Source organism: Macaca mulatta, chromosome 19 (genome assembly GCF_049350105.2).
Source record: "Macaca mulatta isolate MMU2019108-1 chromosome 19, T2T-MMU8v2.0, whole genome shotgun sequence".
NCBI lineage: Eukaryota > Metazoa > Chordata > Mammalia > Primates > Cercopithecidae > Macaca > Macaca mulatta.
This window is the reverse complement of record NC_133424.1, coordinates 10,970,567-10,991,810: the sequence shown is the minus strand read 5'-3', so window position 1 is coordinate 10,991,810 and position 21,244 is coordinate 10,970,567. Positions and strand designations below refer to the sequence as shown.

Genomic DNA, 21,244 nt, shown 5'->3' with positions numbered 1-21,244 from the left:
TGGGTGGGGGACCAGGAATCCTCCCCGGGCTCCCTCCACTGAGGGGTGCCCCTCCCCCTAGGGTCACGTCCCCACCCAGCTAACACGGGCATTTCTCAAGAAGCGGCCAGAGCAGAGCCAGGCACCTCCCGGCTAACGCGAACCGTGGGAGTGACGATGCGCGGTCTCACCACGTCCGGGGAAATCGGTGTCCTCCCTCTACACCCGTGGGCACTCACACCCCCGCGGCCTCCTCGCTTCCCCTTTCGGCCTTGGCCGCGGGAGGGTCTTTACAGCTCCCAGAAAAAGGAAGGAAGCTGCGTGATCCCCACGCGCCGAGCCCTTCCGCTGGCGTCCCAGGCTCCGCGGGGAAACTGAGGCGGCTAGCTTGGATCTTGACGAGGGAGGAGAGGGGGGCGCTCGAAACCCCTACCTGTCGCTGGGAAACTGAGGCTGCAGCCCCCAGGCGCCGAGGCGAGGCAGGGAGAAGGGGCGCTCGAACCCCTTCCTGCAGCTGGGAAACAAGGCAGCCCCCAGGCTCCGAGGTGAGGCAGGGAGAGGGGGTGCTCGAACCCTTGCCCTCCGCGCGAGGCTCCCGCAACCCAGGCGCGTGCATTAAATATGAGTGGGTGTTTGCTTGGCCACCGCCTGTGCGTGTGACCCCAAGACTCGACATCCACCACGTCGAGGCTGGGGACTCTGAAGTCTCCAAGCGCCAAGCCGCGCCGCCTAAGGCTTTCCTGTTGTGGGGCGCGCGCGGCGTCGCCGTGGAGATCTCAGAGGGGCCAGGGAGGTCGCGCAGCAGAAAGGGAAGCGAAGGGGCCTGGGACGCGCAGGCCCTTCCTATCGGGGAAGGGGGCTGCGAGTCACTGGCCATCCAGAGACGCATATTTTCCCCGCCTCGGTCATTCCCAAGGAATTTCCACGGGGTTATTTTTTTCTTGGGGGGCTGAGGGGTACTGAATTCCCGCCCCGGAACGGCCTGAGCAAAGTCACAGAGTGGGACTGGGGACGTCCCTGGTCCTCAGACGGCCTGGGAAAATCCTGCGCCACGGGTTCTTCCTCGGGCGGGTTCTACGGACTCGCGCCCCAGCCCGAGGTGCGCGGGCGGCGAGCTCCCCCGCGCGGTCCAAGTCCCACTTGCAGCCACAATGGCGCCGTTCTTTTCTCAACATGTGGCTCAATGTTTATTAAGCGCCTACTGTGTGCTTGGCATCCTTTCAGGTACTGGGGACGCAAGAATGAACAGAGTCAGACAAAAATCCAGCTGGGCGCGGTGGCTCCCGTCTGTAATCCCAGCCTTTTGGGAGGCCGAGATGGGAGGATCCCTTGAGCCCAGGAGTTCAAGACCAGCCTGGGCAACATAGGGAGACCCCGTCTTTACACAAATACAAAAATTAGCTGAGTGTGGTGGTGCATCCCTGTAATTCCACCTACTTGGGAGGCTGAGGCAGGAGAATCTCTTGAACCCGGCAGGCGGAGGTTGCAGTGAGCCAAGATCCATGCACTGCACTCCAGCCTGTGTGACAGAGTGAGACTCTGCCTCAAAAAAAAAAAAAAAAAAAGGAACATCCAGGAGACAAGCGTGGCTGGAGCAGGCTTAGCAAAGGAAGAGACTGGAGGGGAGGAGCAGGCAGGGAGATGACAGGGCAGATAAGTGAAAGTGCCTGTCACCTGGGGAGGACTTTGTTGTTTTGTCTGTTTGTGAACCCCAGTCTCATTCTGTCACCCGGGCTGGAGTGCAGTGGCGTGATCTCGGCTCACTGCAACCTCTGCCTCTCAGGTTCAAGTGATTCTCCCTCCTCAGCTGGGGCTACAAGGGTGCGTCACCATGCCTAATTTTTGTATTTTTAGTAGAGATGGGGTTTCGCCAGGTTGGTCTCTAGCTCCTGACCTCTGGTGATCCGCCCACCTTGGCCTCCCAAAGTGCTGGGATAACAGACTTGAGCCACCATGCCCGGCCAGGACTTTGGTTTTTATGCCCAGTGAGGTGGGAGCTATGGAGGATTGTGAGCGGAGGAAGGACCTTGCCCTGACTCAAGTGTTCACAAGGGCCCAGTTGAGGCTTCAAGAGCTGCAGCTAGGAAATGGGAGAGGTGGTGACTGTTGTAGTCCAGATGAATAATGGGGCCTGGACTGGGCAGTGTGCTTGGAGAAAGGGCTGAATTTGACATCCGTTTTGGAGACTGGGCCAACTGGAGGTGCTGGGACAAGGGAGATGACTCCTTGATCAGGGTCCGAGCCTTTTTGAGATGGGAGTGGGATGGCCATGGTGGGGGGCAGGCTGGCAGAGGGAGGAGGCACCTACCAGTCCTCTGCTCCTTTAAGCTTTTTCTCAGGGAAAACGGAAGCAGAGATTCCCCAGACCTTTGCTTCTATCTTCAGGAAGGGCAGGGTTTCCTCCCGGGTGCCAGGCAGTCTCAGGCAGGCCAAAGAATGGCCTCAGACCAGAGGCTGCCCACCGAGGGCAGAAGCCATCCCATGGTGTCCCATGCAACCGCCTTGCATTTCCCTCAGCCTGTAATGCTCTTCCCTTCATCCCCAACAAGGCTGGCTCCTCCTGTCTTGTGGCCTGAGCTTTCTGCTAAAATAATATCCCCCTACTCCATCCTGGGCCACATCCTGGGCGTTCCTTTACACTCACCTTAATATTTGAATTGCTGAACTCTTCACTTGCTGAATTTCTTTTTTATTTTTTTGAGACAGAGTCTCGCTCTGTCACCCTGGCTAGAGTGCAGTGACACGATCTTGGCTTGCCACAACCCCTGCCTCCTAGGTTTAAGTGATTCTCCTGCCTCAGCCTCCCAAGTAGCTGGGATTACAGGCGTGTGCCACCAGGCCCAGCTAATTTTTGTGTTTTTAGTAGAGACAGGGTTACACCATGTTGGCTAGCCTGGTCTCGAACTCCTCACCTCAAGCGATCCACCCACCTTGGCCTCCCAAAGGGCTGGGCTGGGATTACAGGCATGAGTCACTGCTCCCGGCCTATTTAAATTTTTTTTTTTCTTTTTCTTTTTTTTTTTTTTTTTAGACAAAGTCTTGCTCTGTTGCCCAGGCTGGAGTGCAGAGGTGTGATCTTGGCTCGGCTCACTGCAACCTCCCAGGTTCGAGAAATTCTGCCTCAGCCTCCCAAGTAGCTGGGATTACAGGTGCCCACCGCCATGCTAATTTTTTTTTTTTTTTTTTTTTTCTGAGATGGAGTCTTGCTCTGTGACCCAGGCTGGAGTGCAGTGGCACGATCTCGGCTCACTGCAATCTCCACCTCCCAGGTTCAAGTGATTCTCCTGCCTTAGCCTCCCAAGTAGCTGGGACTACAGGCGTGTGTCACCACGCACAGCTAATTTTTTGTATTTTTAGTAGAGACAGGGTTTCACCGTGTTAGCCAGGATGGTCTTGAACTTCTGATCTCATGATTTGCCCGCCTCAGCCTCCCAAAGTGCTGGGATTGCAGGCGTGAGTCACCGCACCCAACCAACTTTTGTATTTTTATTTTACTTTTTATTTTATTTATGTATATTTTTGCAACACAGTCTTGCTCTGTCTGTCACCCAGGCTGGAGTGCAGTGGTGCAATCTTGGCTCACTGCAACCTCCACTTCCCAGGTTCAAGCAATTCTCTTGCCTCAGCCTCCCAGGTAGCTGAGATTACAGATATGCGCCACCACAACCAGATAATTTTTATATTTTTAGTAGAGACGAGGTTTTACCATGTTGGCCTGGCAGGTCTAGAACTCCTGACCTCAGGTGATCCACCCACCTTGGCCTCCAGAACGCGTGAGCGCCACTGTGCCTGGCAGACCTTATCTTTGATTACAGATTTCTTCTGGGGAATAGCTTAGTTTGTGGTTTTGTTTTTCAAAACTCTGCTTCAGCAAAGATGTGGGGGGAAAAAAAGGCTACGGAAACTCATCTGATTCCGGTTATGATGATGGAAGACAGCCACCAGGAAACTCTCCCGGAAGAATGGGCCGGATCAATAATCTGAGTGGTCCCAGTCCTCCAATGGCCGATGAATGAGGAAGGTAAATATCTGTTCTAAGAAGCAGACAACTGGACATGCACATTCATAGCAGAAGCAAACCATCAAGAAGTAGAGGGAAGGTGGGGTGCAGTGGCTCACCCCTGTAATCCCAGCCCTTTTGGAGACCGAGGTGGGAAGATTACTTGAGGTCAGGAGTTCAAGACCAGCCTGGGCAACACAGCAAGAGCCCGTCTCTACAAAAAAAAATAAAAAATACAATTTAAGGCCGGGTGCAATGGCTCACACTTGTAATCCCAGCACTTTGGGAGGCCAAGGCAGGCAAATCACCTGAGGTCAGGAGTTCGAGACCAACCCGGCCAACATGGTAAAACCCTGTCTCTACTAAAAATACAAAAATTAGCCGGGCATGGGGACGCGCACCTGTAATCCCAGCTACTCGGGAAGCTGAGGCAGGAGAATTGCTCGAACCTGGGAAGCAGAGGTTGCAGTGAGTCAAAATCACGCCACGGGACTCCAACCTAGGCAACCGAGTGAGACTCTGTCTCAAAAAAAATAAATAAAAGAAAATTTAAAAAGTGGAGGGCTGATCATGCTGGACAAGCAAATAAAATGTGTATGTCTAAACAACAGTTGCTGACCAGGCAGCTGTCATCCCAGCACTTTGGGAGGCCGAGGTGGGTGGATCACTTGAGGTCAGGAGTTTGAGACCAGCCTGCCCAAACTGGTGAAACCTCATCTCTAGTGAAAATACAAAAATTAGCTGGTCATGGAGGCACAAGCCTGTAATCTCAGCTACTTGGGAGGCTGGGGCATGAGAATCTCGTGTTAGACAGGATGATCTTGATCTCCTGACCTCGTGATCCGCCCACCTCAGCCTCCCAAAGTGCTGGGATTACAGGCGTGAGCCACCATGCCCGGCCAGCATTAACATAGTTTTAATAAATATTTTTTGGAGCCAGGCTCGGTGGCTCATGCCTGTAATCCCAGCACTTTGGGAGGCCGAGGTGGGGGGATCATGAGGTCAAGAGTTCGAGATCAGCCTGACCAACATGGTGAAACCCCGTCTCTACTAAAAATACAAAAATTAGCCAGGAGTGGTGGCGGGCACCTATGATCCCAGCTACTCGGGAGATTGAGGCAGGAGACTTGCTTGAACCGGGGAGGCAGAGATTGCAGTGAGCCGAGATTGCACCACTGCACTCCAGCCTGGGTGACAGAGCGAGACTCTGTCTCAAAACAACAACAACAACAAAAAAAACCATAAAAACAAACAAACAAAAGCTGTGTATTCTGTACTCTTAGTGTCACCTTCTCCAAATTCTGAAATACAGCTCCTTATTTATTTATTTATTTAGAGATGGAGTCTCGCTCTGTTGCCCAGGCTGGAGTGCAGTGGCGCAATATCACCTTGCTGCAACCTCCGCCTCCAGAGTTTAAACGATTCTCCTGCCTCAGCCTCTCGTAGCTGAGAATACAGGCACCCGGCACCACGCCCAGCTAATTCTTTTGTATTTTTAGTAGAGATGGGGTTTCACTGTGTTGGTCAGGCTGTTCTCAAACTCTTGACCTCAAGTGTTCCACCTGCCTCGGCCTTGCAAAGTGCTGGGATTACAGGCGTGAGCCACTGCTCCCAGCCACAAAAAAGATTTTAAAAATAGAAAGGAGAGGGCCAGGCTCAGTGGCTCATGCCTGTAATCTCAGCACTTTGGGAGGCTGAGGCGGGCGGATCACCTGAATTTGGGAATCCGAGACCAGCCTGACCAACATGGTGAAACCCTGTCTCTGCTAACAATACAAAATTAGCGAGGTATTGTGGAGCATGCCTGTAATCCCAGTTACTCGGGAGGCTGAGGCAGAAGAATTGCCTGAACCCGGGAGGCGGAGGTTGAGATTAGCCGAGATTGCGCCATTGCACTCCAGCCTGGGCAAGAAGAGCAAAACTCTGTCTGAAAAAAAAAAAAAAAAGAAAAAAATAGGCCAGGTTCGGTGGCTCACGCTTGTAATCCCAGCACTTTGGGGGGCCAGAGTGGGTGGATCACCTGAGGTCAGGGGTTCGAGACCAGCCTGACCAATATGGTGAAACCCTGTCTCTACTAAAAACACAAAAATTAGCCAGGCGTAGTGGTGGCTGCCTGTAATCCCAGCTACTCTGGAGGCTGAGGCAGGAGAATCACTTGAATCCAGGAGGCGGAAGTTGCAAGTGTGCCAAGATCGAGCCACTGCACTCCAGCCTGGGCAAGAAAGTGAGACTCTGTCTGAAAAAAAAAAGAAAAAAAAAGAAAAAAGAAAAAGGAGAAATTTGGACACAGAAACAGACACATACCCACAGGGACAACGTCATGTAAAGATGAAGGTGGAGACTGAAGCAGTGTGGCTACAAGACAAGGAATGTCAAATATTGTCAGCAAAGCAAACCGCCAGAGGCTAGGAGAGGGATCTGGAACAGACTCCCTTAGAAGGAGCTAATCCTGTTCTTCGTCTTGGATTTCCAACCTCCAGAAACAGGAGAGAATAAATTTCTGTTGACTAACCCCCCCAACCCCCACAGTTTGTGGCACTCCTACAGCAGCCCTAACAAACTCGTATACCCCACCTATTTAATTAACTAATTAATTCATTAATTCCTTCATTCATTATTCATTTTTTTTCGAGACCAAGTCTTGCACTGTCACCCCAGGCTTGAGGGCAGTGGTGTGACCTCGGCTCACTGCAACCTTCACCTCCCAGGTTCAAGCAATTCTCCTGCCTCAGCCTCCCAAGTAGCTGGGATTATAGACACCTGCCACCATGTCCCACCAATTTTTGTATTTTTAGTAGAGACGGGGTTTCACCATACTGGCCAGGCCTGTCTTGAACTCCTGTCCTCTAGTGATCCACCTGCCTTGGCCTCCCAAAGTGCTGGGATTACAGGCATGAGCCACTGCTCCGGCCTATTTTTTATAGAGACGAGGTCTTGCTGTGTTGCCCAGGCTGGTCTCAAACTCCTGGCCACAGCCTTCCAAGTAGCTGGGACTGCAGGTGCATGCCACCATGTCCAACTATGCCAATTATTTTATTTTATTTTATTTATTTATTTATTTTTTTTGAGACGGAGTCTCGCTCTACCGCCCAGGCTGGAGTGCAGTGGCCGGATCTCAGCTTACTGCAAGCTCCGCCTCCCGGGTTCATGCCATTCTCCTGCCTCAGCCTCCCGAGTAGTTGGGACTACAGGCGCCTGCCACCGCGCCCGGCTAGTTTTTTGTATTTTTTAGTAGAGACGGGGTTTCACCGTGTTAGCCAGGATGGTCTCGATCTCCTGACCTCGTGATCCGCCCATCTCGGCCTCCCAAAGTGCTGGGATTACAGGCTTGAGCCACCGCGCCCGGCCATATGCCAATTATTTTAAAGCACATTTTAGGCAGTGTATGATAGTTGTATTTTCTTTTCTTTCTTCTTTTTTTTGAGTCAGGGTCTTGATCTGTTGCCCAGGCTGGATTGCAGTGGTGCGATCTCAGCTCACTGCAGCCTCCACCCCCAGGGCTCAGACGATCCTCCTGCCTCAGCCTCCAAAGTAGCTGGGACCACAGGCACACCACCATACCCTATTCTATTTTTAGTAGAGATAGGGTCTCACTATGTTGCCCAGGCTGGTCTCAAACTCCTGTGCTCCCGCCTCAACCTCCCAAAGTGCTGGGATTACAGGCATGAGCCACCAGGCCCGTCTGTATCATTTTTTTTCTGATGCCTGTTTTTATCCTCAATCTGGCTGAGGGATTCCGATGTGGGGGAATACGTTCTGACCCACTTCTTTTGAAAATCTGTCTGGGCAGCAGTTGGTCTCACCATGTTTCCTGACAGGTATGACGCAGACTGAACCACATTTATACTCCTGGCTGCAACTCTCCAGGCTGGGCCAGGCACTGTCAGGCCAACAGCTGGGTGTTACTCTAGGCCTTGATGCCCCAACAAGACTGGCAAGAGGAACAGTAGTGAGGCGGCATTTTCTTCTGAGCTTCGGCACGCCTTTAACTGTGTGGGTTTTTTTTTTTTTTTTTTGAGATAGTCTTGCTCTGTCGCCAGGCTGGAGTGCAGTGGTGCGGTCTCGACTCCTGCAACCTCCGCCTCCCGGGTTTAAGTGTTTCTCCTGCCTCAGCCTCCTGAGTAGCTGGGACTACAGGCACCCACCACCACGCCCAGCTAATGTTTTGTACTTTTAGTAGAGACTGGGTTTCACCATGTTGGCCAGGATGGTCTTGATCTCTTGACCTTGTGATCCACCCACCTAGGCCTCCCAAAGTGCTGGGATTATAGGCGTGAGCCACTGCACCTGGCCTTAACTGTTTTTTTTTTTTTTTGCTGTTGTTGTTTTTGAGACCGAGTCTCACTCTGTCACCCAGGCTGGAGTGTAGTGGCGTGATCTTGGCTCACTGCAAGCTCTGCCTCCCGGGTTCATGCCATTCTCCTGCCTCAACCTCCTGAGTAGCTGGGACTGCAGGTGCCCGCCACCACGACCGGCTAATTTTTTGTATTTTTAGTACAGACAGGGTTTTACCGTGTTAGCCGGGATGGTCTCGATCTCCTGACCTCGTGATCCACCAGCCTCGGCCTCCCAAAGTGCTGGGATTACAGGCGTGAGACACCACGCTCGGCCAACTGGTTTTAATAGCTTTTTCTTTTTTATTTAGTCAAATCTGCTGCTTCAAGGAGCAAAGTCTATGTCCACTGAGGGTGTTTGGAGAATGTGTTGCAATCTCCGAAGGCAATCCCGAGAGAGGAATTCCAGAGAGGTTTTCAGTCAGGGGTGGCCCAGCACGTAGGGATGGTTGTGTGACTGCTTAGCCTGGCCAGGCCCACACAGGCAGAAGGCAGTCCTGATTGACTTTATTTTATTTATTTATAGATGGAGTCTCCCTCTGTCGTCCAGGCTGGAGCACAGTGGCACTATCTTGGCTCACTGCAACCTCTGCCTCCTGGATTCAAGTAATTCTCCTGCCTCAGCCTCCTGAGTAGCTGGGATTACAGGCACCCGCCACCACTCCCGGCTTGGCCAGGGTGGTCTCAAAACTCCTGACCTCTGGTGATCCACCTGGCTGAGCCTCCCAAAGTTCTGGGATTATAGGCGTGAGTCACCGCACCCAGCTGGTTGACTTTAAATAAATCGATCACATTGTCTGCATTATAGTCTGTTATGGCTGTTAAGAAAAATTAACTTGGCAGGCAAACAACCTCAGCAAAATCAAAAATTGGGATGCTGTTTTTTTTTTTTTTAAGACAGTGTCTCACTTTGTCACCCATGCTGGAGTGTGGTGGCTCACTCTGCTCACTGCAACCTCTGCTTCCTAGGCTCAGGTGATCCTCCCACCTCAGCCTCCCAAGTAGCTGGGACCACAGGTAGACACCACCATGCCCACTTAATTTTTGTATTTTTTGCAGAGACAGGGTTTCACCATGTTGCCCAGGCTGGTCTGGAACTCCTGGGCTCAAGTGCTCCTCCCACCTTGACCTCCCAAAGTGCTAAAGTTACAGGTGCGAGTCACCACGCCCAGCTGGTGTTTTTAAACATGTGCTTATCTGCTCACTTACAGCGAGACATTTACTTTTCTGACTGTGCTTACAGGAAGTCACTCTGAAAACTCAGGTTTACACATGACATCTAATTGCACAATCAAGCACACGCTCTCAGACTGCATGAAGTAATGTCGCAGACAGGACTGCAAACACTCTCGGGGTGGGAATGGCTGGCAGCAGTGCTCAGGAGAAGGATGTGGCAGGAGTCAGCTCCTAGGAAGTGCTGGCACCCACGCACCTGTGAGCTCCGGGAGTCTGACTCACCGGGTAAGTGAATTCTTGTAATTTCCACAAACAGCCCTGGGGTTCCCTGAAACCAGACTGTGAGCCTCTTGAGATGGCGGATCCTCAGCGGTGCCCAGAACCCGGGAAGGAGCCCAACGTGCCCAATGCAGTTATTAAAAATGACACTGAGAAGTTATCTGTTTATCCTCCTTGATTCAAAAATACAATTTATTTTAAAAACAAAGAGAGAATGGATGCAGGAGCCCGCCTGGGCTCTCTGTGGAGTCGCCCCTTCCCAATGGCGATGGCCACTCCCTGTGGCCTCAGTTTCCTCCCTGGAATGAGGGGGTCCAGGTGGCACCATCCTCGAAGGGTGGGCGTGGGCCTGAGGCTCCCAAGTCAGCCACGGGCTCTGCCTGGCTCAGAAGAGGTGCTTCACATCATGAGTGGTACGGGGTGGCCACCGGGCCCTGGGTAGTGTGGGGCGGGGGTCAGGGGAAGTTGCTGTAGGGCAGGTTGAAGGGGTAGAGGGGTTTGTAACGCGAGTCCTGCCAGAGCAGCTTGTCCTCCAGGAAGGCGATGGTGGGCAGCGTCAGGACCAGCGTCTGGTGCTTGAGCATGCTGTGCACATTTAGGCCTGGGGGCGGGGTGGGGGATGGTCAGGGCGGGGCTGCCTCTCTCCTCATCCCACCCACGTTGGAGTCCCTTTGTGCTTACAGAAGAGAGACCTTCACCGTGGTCTAGTGTGACTTTGTGAGCCCAGCAGCCCAGGGCCAGACCCTGCCCGGCCGCTTGTTGCCTGTAAGCCTCTGGCCAAGGAGCTGCTCCCAGATCATCATCTGCTGGCCGAGTCCCTCGGAATGCCAGGCTCGGCCCTGTGCCTGGCTGGGACTCCTGGCTCCCATTCCGGTGAGGGAGACCCAGGGCAAACGATGGGAGGGCAGGGGAGTGACGGGGCGGGTCATGCAGGGCCTGATGTGCCACCCTGAGGACTTGGGCTTTCATCCTGAGAGAGCTGGGAAAGCCAGCAAGGGCTGTGGGTTGAGGGACAGGACCTGACTCAGGCTCACGTCGCCATCTGGTGGCTGTGAAAGGAACAGACTGTGGCTTTGGCAGAGGTGACCTTGGAGCCTTTTTTTTTTTTTTGAGGCAAGAGTCTCGCTCTCTCCCCCAGGTTTGGGTGCAGTGGTGCGATCATGACTCAATGAAGCCTTGGCCCCCGGAGCTCAAGCTATCCGCCTAGCTCAGCCCCCTGAGTAGCTGGGACTACAGGTGCACACCACCACGCCTAACTTTTTTATTTCTAGTATAGATGGGAGCCTCACTATATTGGCCAGACTGTCTTGGCCTCCCAAAGTACTGGGATTACAAGCATGAGCCACCATCCCCAGCCAAGCACCTCTTTAGGAAAGATTATTGCTTTGGGCAAGCTGAGAGTTGGGTCTGGGCGCGTGGTCACTGCCCAAGGCCACTCAGCGACCAGATGCTGGATTTGAACCGCTGTGATTCTAACAGTGGAGACTGCACGTGCACACTCTGGGGGCCTGGGCCTTAGCTCACCAACAGCCGGGATCAGGTTGAAGGTCTTGAGCCTAGAGGTGGCCTCCACGATGCTCTGTGGCATCTCCTCGTATGTCCTGTAAGAGAGGACAGGGAGTGGGGGTTGAACCCTCAGAGTACAAAGCTCAGGCCCCCTGCCCCTGCTCTGCCCTGTGTCCTCACAAGTCCACGAGGAGCACGGAGTCCCCCCAGCGGCGGTAGCGCGCCAGCTCCGTCAGGTACTGTGGGTCTCTGGTGGGCAGCTCTAGGGAGTCCATAATGTGCAGGTCATCCTGGTGAAAGGAAAGGATGGTTTGAGCCTTGGGTCCAGAGCAGCCCCACCTCTAGCAGCTGTCTGGGCCCCCCATGGCTATACCTGGGCCAGCTTGATGCTCAGTGCCACTTTGAGGCCCAGGGCCCGCACCTTCATGGGCAGCATGTAGTAGTAACTCGTGGGACCCCGGGGGCCATGGGCAACACCTCCTGTGGGGACAGAGGCGTGTGAGCAGGGAGGGGCCACTGCAGAGCTTGGAGGTCAGCAATCTGCTGCAGTGGCTGGCATGGGGTGACAGGAGAGAGGGGGCACTGCCAGGAATCAGGCAGAGAGGGTGGGGCCTCAGGGGAGGCTGGATCAGGGACAACATGGGACCAGTGACTTTGCTTCACTGGGCTTCAGTTTCCCCAGCTGTCACACTCTGAGACAGGGCTGGCGAAGGTGGCTCATACCAGCACTTTGGGAGGCTGAGGACGGAGATCACTTGAGCCCAGGAGCTCAAGGCTGCAGTGAGCTATGATTGCGCCACTGCACTACAGCCTGAGCAATACAGTGAGATCCTGCCTCAAAAGCAAACAATAAAAAAAACAAATCACCTTGAGATCGGACAGTTCCTGCCTCATAGGACACCAGGAGTTATGGTGTGGATTCCGTCGAGTGGCTAGAGGGTGAACTTAACTCAAGCACAGCTGTTAATGCTGAAATTATGAGGAGGTTCGAACTTTCAGGTCTAGGGGGAGAGGGAGGCATCAGGCACACTTTCCAGTGGAGCTAGCAGTATGATTTGGGAGCAATAACAGTTGGGGAGACCCCTGCAAGCACCATGTGTTGGTGTCCGCCCTCGCCTGGGCCTTGGATATGCAGCAGAGAAGACGACAGACATGGTCCCTGCCCTCATGCCATTCACATTTCGGCAGGGCAGAAAAGAGGCTCAGCTGTAGAAGAAATCAGGGTAGCCCTGGGGGATGTGGAAGGAAAGGAGATCAAGGGAAGCTTCCTGGAGGAGGTGTGGCCCAGAACCCTGAAAGGTGAGGAGAGCTGGCCGGGTAAACAGGTGACGGGGTGGCTGGCACCACCCTGAATCATCTTGTTAGCATCCAAGAAAATAAAAAGTTAAAAACAAACCAACAACTACAACCAAAAAAAAAAAAAGAGAGTCATCTCTGCCTGGTCAGAGAGGGAAAGGAGGGGATGAGGGGGCAAGGTGTGCAGCCACCAGGGCCCACGATGACAAGGTCAGGAGTTCAGCTTCCACGCAAAGGCTGAGGGAGGTGGGAGATTTAGGAAGAGCTCTGCAGGTGCTGTGGGAAGTGTGGGTCAGAAGAGGATGACAGGAGGTGAGGTCAAGAGGGGCTGTGGCCACGGGCTGAAGAGGGAGGGCATGAGAGAAGGAGGAGTGGATGGCTCCCAGATCTGTCCCCCAACATGGGTAGTGAGGTCCAAGGACCTCAGTTCCAATGTCACCAGCCCAGTGGTTCCATGAGGTGGAGGGAACAGGGCTGACACGATACCACGCCAGATGTGCGCAGCTGTGTGTGAGTAAACACCCAGGTCCTTCCCTGGCTCCCCCACCCCTCTCTGCCCCCTCCACCCTGTCCCCAGTTACCTCCTCGCCAGAGTGGAGAGCGGATGCTGCCATGCCGGGCCCGCCCGGTGCCTTTCTGTGGCCAAGGCTTCCGGCCACCACCCCGTACCTCGGCCCTCGTCTTGGTCTTGGCATAGCTCTGGAGGCACAAAGTGAGGAGGGGGTCAGGTCCACGAGGCAGGTGTCAGGGAGCCGGGCAGATCAGTCCTGCCATGGGGAAGTCAGGCAGGAGGCACCATGATGATGGGCTCTCTCAGGCCAAGCACAGAGAGCCTGGGGACCGAGGGGGAGGGTAAAGAAGTCGGAGCTCCTGCCCCATGCCAGCCTCACAAAGGCAGGGGCTCTGCCGCCGGGCATGCAGGGGGTGCTCGGTATTTTCTGAACTATTGATTTTTTTTTTTTTTTTGAGACAGTCTCACTCTGTCACCCAGGCTGTGGAGTGCAAGTGGTGCGACCTCGGCTCACTGCAACCTCTGATTCCTGGATTCAAGCGATTCTCCAGCCTCAGCCTCCCAAGTAGCTGAGATTACAGGTGCCCGTCACCATGCCAGGCTAATTTTTTTTTTTTCAGATGGAGTCTTGCTGTGTCACCCAGGCCGGAGTGCAGTGGCGTGATCTCAGTTCACTGCAACCTCTGCTTCCTGGGTTCAAGCAATTCTCCTGTCTCAGCCTCCAGAGTAGCTCGGACGACAGGCGCCCGCCACCACGCCCAACTAATATTTGTATTTTTAGTTATTAGTAAATACTAATATTTAGTATTTTTAGTAGAGACAGGGTTTCACCATATTGGTCAGGCTGGTCTCGAACTCCTGACCTTGTGATCCACCCGCCTTGGTCTCCCAAAGTACTGGGATTACAGGCGTGAGCCACCGCGCCTGGGCCCGGCTAATTATTTGTATTTTTAGTAGAGATGGGGTTTTGCCACATTGACTAGGCTGTTCTGGAACTCCCGGCCTCAAGTGATCCACCTGCCTTGGCCTCCCAAAGTGCTGGGATTACAGGTGTGAGCCACTGTACCGGCCTATTTTTGAACAATTTTAATGTGGTTGTAGCTGCAAGGAGGGAATGACACAGACAGGGAGAATGAGGAAAGAGGAGCAGGGCAAGGAAATCAGGAAGAGCTCGGAATAGCAGACTGATGACTTTATTCCTAGGGTGATGGGGAGCCAGGGAAGGTGTGACAGGGGAAGGACTGGCCAGACCTCTGGGGTGGATGGATGAGACCCCAACTGGTAATGGATTCTTCAATGTTCTTGGCATAAAACCCAGACGCCTCCCCACTGCTCCCACTGGCCTCTGTGGCAACACTGGGTTCCTTGTGGTCCCTGCCATGGGGCCTTTGCACGCCCCGTTCCTGTTATCTCTACCCTAGCCCCACTGCCTCTTTGATCTGGTTAGCTTCTCAGTAGACCTAAGGTTGAACATCCCGTTCTCTGGGACATGCTCATAATTACACATTGCGTATGACCATCTGACTCACGTTCACTTCTCCCATGACACTGTGACCTTCATTAGAATCGGAACTTTGCCCATCTTTTTCGGGGGGTTGTGGGGGAAGGGGTAGAGACTGGGACTTGCTGTTTCCCAGGCTGGTCTTTCCTGGTCCCAAGCAACCCACCCACCTCAGCCTCCACTGCTGGGATTACAGGCCTGAGCCACTGCACCCAGCCCAACCTTGCCTGTTTTGTCCTTGTGGTCCCTGCTATATCCTCTCTCACCCACCACAATGCCCACATCAGTGAGTGATCAGAAAACAACTGAAAATGAGCTGGGCATGGTGGCTCACACCTGTAATCCCAGCACTTTGGGAGGCCGAGGCAGGTAGGTTCCTTGAGGTCAGGAGTTTGAGACCACCCTGGCCAACATGGTGAAACTCCGTCTCTACTAAAAATACAAAAATTAGCCCACGTGGTGGCACACACCTGTAATCCCAGCTACTCAGGAGGCAGAGGCAGGGGAATCACTTGAACCCAGGAAGCAGAGGTTGCAGTGAACTGAGATCGTGCCACTGCACTCCAGTCTGGGTGACAGAGTGAGACTCCATCTCCATCTCAAAAAAAAAAAGAGAACTAAAAATGGACCCATCAGTGAGTGGCTCAGGAAACAGATGAGGCCCCAGCCGAGCAGTCCGGAGAAAACCCAGTGATGGGCTTCCTCTGGGTCCCGTCCCCAACCTCCCCAGGAAGCTCCTCCTTCCTGCCACCTTGCTCCATTTAGGCACTCACAATCCTCTTGAAGTTCTTCTGCCACATGGCAACCTGGTGCAGGATGTCCAGCCTGCAGGGAGGAAGGACACATGAGAAGCCCAACTCTGCTTCAAAAGCCTCCACCTCCAATACAGGAAAACCCAGGATTCTCCCTTCCGCCTCCGGGGCCCTGTGTGATTTGCTTCTGCCCCTCACTGACCCCATCTTGAAATTCTGCCTCAAGACCTTGGCACTTGCTCTTCCCTCTGTCTGAAACACTGCCCTGGATGGTTCCTTCTCAGCCTACAGGTGTCAGCCCCGATAACTGCTGAGAGGCGCCTCCTAAAGAAAGAGCCACCCTGACCAGGTGCAGTGGCTCATGCCTGTAATCCTGGCACTTTGGGAGGCCAAGGCAGGTGGATCACTTGTGGCCATGAGTTTAAGACCAGCCTGGGCAACATGGAGAAGCGATGTCTCTCCAAAATATACAAAAATTAGCTGGGCACAGAGGTACATATCTGTCATTCCAGCTACTCGGGAGGCTGAGGCATGAGAATTACTAGAACCCAGGAGGCAGAGGTTGAAGTGAGCCGAGAGCAAGCGTGCCACTGCACTCCAGCCTGGGCGACAAGAGCCAAACTTTGTCTCAAAAAAAAAAAAAAAAAAAAAGCCACCCCTTCTTGTTTTTCCTACCATTACTTTTTTCCTGCTATTACACTTGACTTATTGCCACCTTCTTAGGGGACTGGTTTGCCTCTCTAGTTCTATACCATTCCATACAGTCACATACTCAACATCTGAAACGTGCCCAGTGCTCCATGCTAAAATGTGATTTTGACATAGTTTTAAATACAGGTATTTAAATGTATTTACATTATTGAAATCAATTGCACCGGTTTTTTTTTTTTTTAGATGGAGTCCGTCTCTGTTGCCCAGGCTGGAGTGCAGTGGTATGATCTCGGCTCACTGCAACCTCTATCTCCCTGGGTGCAAGTGATTCTCATGCCTCAGCCTCCAAAGTAGCTGGGACTACAGGCTTGCACTATGATGTCAGGCTAATGTTTGTATTTTTAGTAGAGACGGGGTTTCACCATGTTGGCCAGGCTGGTCTCCAACTCCTGGCTTTAAGTGATCCGCCCGCCTCGGCCTCCCAATGTGCTGGGATCACAGAGGTGAGCCACAGTACGCAGCCCCTACATTTTCTTTCCTTATTTTTTTTGAGACGGAGTCTTGCTTTGTCGTCCAGGATGGAGTGCAGTGGCACGATCTTGGCTCACGGCAAGCTCCGCCTCCCGGGTTCACGCCATTCTCCTACCTTAGTCTCCCGAGTAGCTGGGACTACAGGTGCCCGCCACCACGCCCGGCTAGTTTCTTTTTGTATTTTTAGTAGAGACAGGGTTTCACCGTGTTAGCCAGGATGGTCTCGATCTCCTGACCTCGTGATCCACCCGCCTCGGCCTCCCAAAGTGCTGGAATTACAGGCGTGAGCCACCGCGCCCAACGTGGCCCCTACATTTTCTTAGAGATGTTATGAACAGCAGGTTAACTAAAATGCAAACAGCCTCTTCCAGGCACCTAGGAATGGTTTAGTCTCTTTAGTGCTCTTATTTGCAAAAAACAATTAATAAAGATTATCAGCATTTCTATAAAACTTATTATGTGCCAGAATTAAGTCATTTACTCATCACAGCAACCTCCCGAGAGCTGACAAAATAGGGGCACTGAGGCACGAGAGGTGAAGGCAGGATTTGAACCTAATCAGTCGGGCTCCAGAGTTCCATCTCCCTAACCCTTAGAGGATGTCACCTCTCAGGCTTCAATCTCACACAGCGCTACAGCAGGGGAAACTGTCATCATCCCCCCCTTTGACAGGTGGAGAAAAGGAGGCTGTAGAAATCCAGCACTTTTCCAACGGTACAAGCCCAAACTCATCCTGACTCCTGAACTCCCGCTCTTCATCCCTCTGCCACTCAGTTCACCATTACAGTCTTCGCTCACCTGGGCGCGGTAGCGAAAACATCGGGGTGCAGGTCGGCCAGGCCCACGCGCTCCTGCTCGAAGCCTCGCAGGGACTCGACCCAGGCCTGCACCGGGCGTCGATGAGCGGGTACCGGGAGCTCGACTTTGCGCAGCACGGGCTCCGGGAGACCTGGAGCGATGGCGGGGGTCAGGGGTTAGGGTCAAGGGTCAAACCTCTCTGTCGCTGCCCCTCCTGGAGCCACCCCGGTTGCCTTACCCTCGCTCGCCACCGCCACCTGCTCCGGGTTCTCGGTCGGACGCGCTGCCTCTTCCGCCAGCGAACTCAGGCCCTGCAAGGGGTGGGCGAAAGTGAGAGACGACCCCTGGACACCCCCAAATTTCATCCTTCGACCACGCCTCCAGCCCCTGGCCTCACCCGGCAGCCTGTAGGCCGAAGCCAGGCGCGCGCCCCGGCCCGGACCAACTGCAGCATCGCCTCACAGCCTCCCACGCCGCGGGAGGTCAAGGCCACTGGAGCTTCGCGCGGCGCCGATGGATGACGTCACGCACGCGACGCCGCCCGATCCGCCGCGACTCACCCCTGGAAAGCTGGGTGTGTAAAACCGAAGATGGAGGGGGTCCGACCTGGCGTGCCCAGACCTCCACCCCAGGACTAATCCCCAGACCCAATTTTCACTCCTGCCTCAAGGACCCTCCACAACACTAGATAACCGGACCTCACAGCAAGAAGCCCCAGCTTCCGTAGGCCTCGCCTACTTTGGGTCCCGCCTCCTACGAGCGGTGCAGGAACTCAGCCAATGAGACCTCTCTGGCCCAATTCAGCCAATGACTGCTAAGCCTGAAGAAGCGGCCCCCCGCCCATAAGTGGGCAGTTCTGGAGCGAGCAACTAAAGAATACAACCAATAACGCTTAAGCTTTTACTGTTGGTCACGCCCACCGGGCCACGCCTTCATTCCGCCTCCAAGGCTCTTGGAGATGGTTTTTTCTTTATCCAGTTAATGTCGTTTGTTTTTTTATTTGTTTAAAGGAAGGGCCTTATTGCCCATAGAAATCCTTCAGGATTGGGCCTGCCAGACCATGCCTCCCAGTTTAGATTCCCCACGGCATGGCTATGTCCCCCCGAAACCCCTCAGATTAGTTATTTGTGTCCCCAACCCCTAGACCAGGGTCCTGTACACTCTCAGACTTTCCAGGGCTCTCCAAGGACAGAACAAAAGTGGGGAGTCCACAGATCCTGGACTGCCTCCCTTGTCACCCCCTAACAAATCCGAATGCTCATTTTGTTTCTTTGTTTTGGTTTTTAGAGACAAGGTCTTGCTCTGTCGCCCAGGCTGGAGTGCAAAGGGCGAGAACATGGCTCACTGCAGCCTCGACCTGCAGAGCTCAAGGGATCCTCCTGCCTCAGTCTCCCGAGTAGCTGGTCTACAGGTGCGCACGCCCGGCTAATTTTTGTACTGTATTTTTTTTATTTTATATTTGTATTTTGAGACGGAGTATCGCTCTGCCGCCCAGGACGGAGTGCAGTGGTGCGATCTCGGCCTCCCGGGTTCAAGCGATTCCCTGCCTCAGCTTACCGAGTAGCTGAGACTACGGGCGCCCGTCACCACGCCCGGCTAATTTTTTGTATTTTTAGTAGAGACTGGGTTTCACCGTGTTAGCCAGGATGGTTTCATTCTCCTGACCTCATGATCCGCCCGCCTCGGCCTCCCAAAGTGCTGGGATTACAGGCATCAGCCACTACGCCCGGCCCTAATTTTCGTATTTTTATTAGAGACAGGGTTGCACCATGTTGGCCAGGCCAGTCTTGAACTCCTGACCTCAGGTGATCCACCCACCTCGGCCTCCCAAAGTGCTGGGATTACAGGCCTGAGCCACCGCGCCCGGCCTAATTTGTGTGTGTATGTGTGTGTGTGTTTTTTGTTTTTTTGTTTTTTGTAGAGATGGCGGGGGTTGGGCCTCCCAATGTTGCCCAGGCTGGTCTTGAACTGGGCTCAAGCAATTCTCCTGCATCGGTCCCCCAAAGTGCTGGGATTACAGGCATGAGCTACTACCGTGGCCCACCCATTTTCAGGTTCTTTTTTTTTTTTTTTTTTTTTTTTTGAGACAGAGTGTAGCTCTGTCGCCCAGGCTGGAGTGCAGTGGCGCGATCTCGGCTCAATGCAAGCTCCACCTCCCGGGTTCACGCCATTCTCCTGCCTCAGCCTCCTGAGTAGCTGGGACTACAGGCGCCCGCCACCACGCCCGGCTAATTTTTTGTATTTTTAGTAGAGACGGGGTATCACCGTGTTAGCCAGCATGGTCTCGATTTACTGATCTCGTGATCCACTGTCCTTGGCCTCCCAAAGTGCTGGGATTACAGGCGTGAGTCACCACGCCCAGCCTAGGTTCTTTACCATGTTCCCGGTAGACCTCCAGGGGGCGCCACCGGATCATAGCAGACTTCCCTACCCGTCCAGAGCTGTCTACTTGGAGGTCAGCGCGTTCTGGACAGAGCACAGCTGTTGACAACCTGGTCTGTAAAGCAACCTCATTTTCCTCTGCTGGAAAAGGAGGTTATGAGATTTCAGTGACATAATGGAGGCAAAGCTTCCCATGCTTGGTACAAGGTGAAAACTCAATGAATAGCATTATTATTATTATTTTTTTTTTGAGACAGAATCTCACTCTGTTGCCCAGGCTGGAGTGCAGTGGCATGATCTTGGCTCACTGCAACCTCCGTCTCCCAGGTTCAAGCGATTCTCCTGCCTCAGCCTCCTGAGTAGCTGGGATTACAGGCGCCCACCACTACACCCAGCTAATTTTTTTTTTTTTTTTTTTGTATTTTTAGTAGAGACAGGGTTTCACCATGTTGGCCAGGCTGGTCTCGAACTCTCGACCTCAGGTGACCCACCCGCCTTGGCCTCCCAAAGTGCTGGGATGACAGGCATGAGCCACCGCACCTGGTCTCTACCAAAAATTTAAAAATTAGCTGGGTGTGATGGTATATGCCTGTGGTCCCAGCTAATGAGGAGGCTAAGGCAGAAGGATCACCTGAACCCAAGAGATTGAGGCTGCAGTGAGCCATGTTCATGCCACTGTACTCCAGCCTGAGTGACAGAGTAAGATCCTGCCTCAAAAAAAAAAAAAAAAAAAAGTGGCTGGGTGCGGTGGCTCATGCCTGTAATCCCAGCACTTTGGGAGGCCAAAGTGGGCAAATCATGAGATCAGGAGTTCGAGACCAGCCTGGCCAACATGGTGAAACCTTGTCTCTACTAAAAATACAAAAAAATTAGCTGGGCGTAGTGGCAGGCGCCTGTAATCCCAGCTACTCAGGAAGCTGACTCAGGGGAATCACTTGAACCCGGGAGGCAGAGGTTGCAGTGGGCTGAGATCCCGCACCGCACTCCAGCCCGTGTGACGAGTGAGACTCTGTCTCAAAAAAAGAAAAAGAAAAAAAAAAGTATAGTGTATTTCTTTTTTTTTTTTTTTTTTTTTTTTGAGATGGAGTCTCGCTCTGTCTCCCAGGCTGGAGTGCAGTGGCACGATCTTGGCTCACTGCAAGCTCCACCTCCCTGGGTTCACGCCATTCTCCTGTTTCAGCCTCCTGAGTAGCGGGGACTACAGGCGCCTGCCACCACGCCCGGCTAATTTTTTGTATTTTTAGTAGAGATGGGGTTTCACCGTGTTAGCCAGGATGGTCTCGATCTCCTGACCTCGTGATCAGACGTGAGCCACCGCACCTGGCCAGTATAGTGTATTTCATTGTGTATTTTATCCCTGCAAGAATAACTGAATGTGGCTGGGTGCGGTGGCTCACTCCTGTAATCCTAGCACTTTGGGAGGCCGAGGTGGGTGGATCACCTGAGGTCAGGGGTTCGAAACCATCCTGGCCAATATGGCAAAACCCCATCTCTACTAAAAATACAAAATTAGCGGAGCATGGTGGCGTGTGCCTGTAATCCCAGCTA

General features: G+C 53.3%; 1 protein-coding gene and 1 long non-coding RNA gene across 4 annotated transcripts; one reads left to right on the top strand and one right to left on the bottom strand.

The window, feature by feature from the left end:
- The first annotated feature begins 256 nt into the window (after positions 1-256).
- LOC144336653 (uncharacterized) lies at positions 257-12,146 on the top strand. Its single transcript, XR_013408910.1, has 4 exons — positions 257-524; positions 8,840-9,060; positions 9,557-9,774; positions 10,452-12,146. It is a non-coding gene; the product is annotated as an uncharacterized LOC144336653 (long non-coding RNA).
- MRPL4 (mitochondrial ribosomal protein L4) lies at positions 9,931-17,808 on the bottom strand. 3 transcript variants are annotated; one of them, XM_077977443.1, is made up of 9 exons: positions 17,712-17,808; positions 17,553-17,625; positions 16,824-17,465; positions 15,356-15,692; positions 13,152-13,269; positions 11,648-11,754; positions 11,455-11,564; positions 11,293-11,369; positions 9,931-10,369 (listed from the first exon to the last, which is right to left on the bottom strand). In XM_077977443.1, exons 4-9 carry the CDS (start codon positions 15,539-15,541, stop codon positions 10,224-10,226), a joined length of 744 nt encoding a protein of 247 aa, XP_077833569.1. In that variant the 5' UTR covers positions 15,542-15,692; positions 16,824-17,465; positions 17,553-17,625; positions 17,712-17,808; the 3' UTR covers positions 9,931-10,223. The 3 variants fall into 3 exon arrangements, with proteins under 3 accessions (XP_077833569.1, XP_077833568.1, XP_014978328.1); XM_077977442.1 differs by having other exon boundaries at positions 15,356-15,699; positions 16,830-17,465; XM_015122842.3 differs by having other exon boundaries at positions 15,356-15,407; positions 17,315-17,465.
- Positions 17,809-21,244: the final 3,436 nt, after the last annotated feature.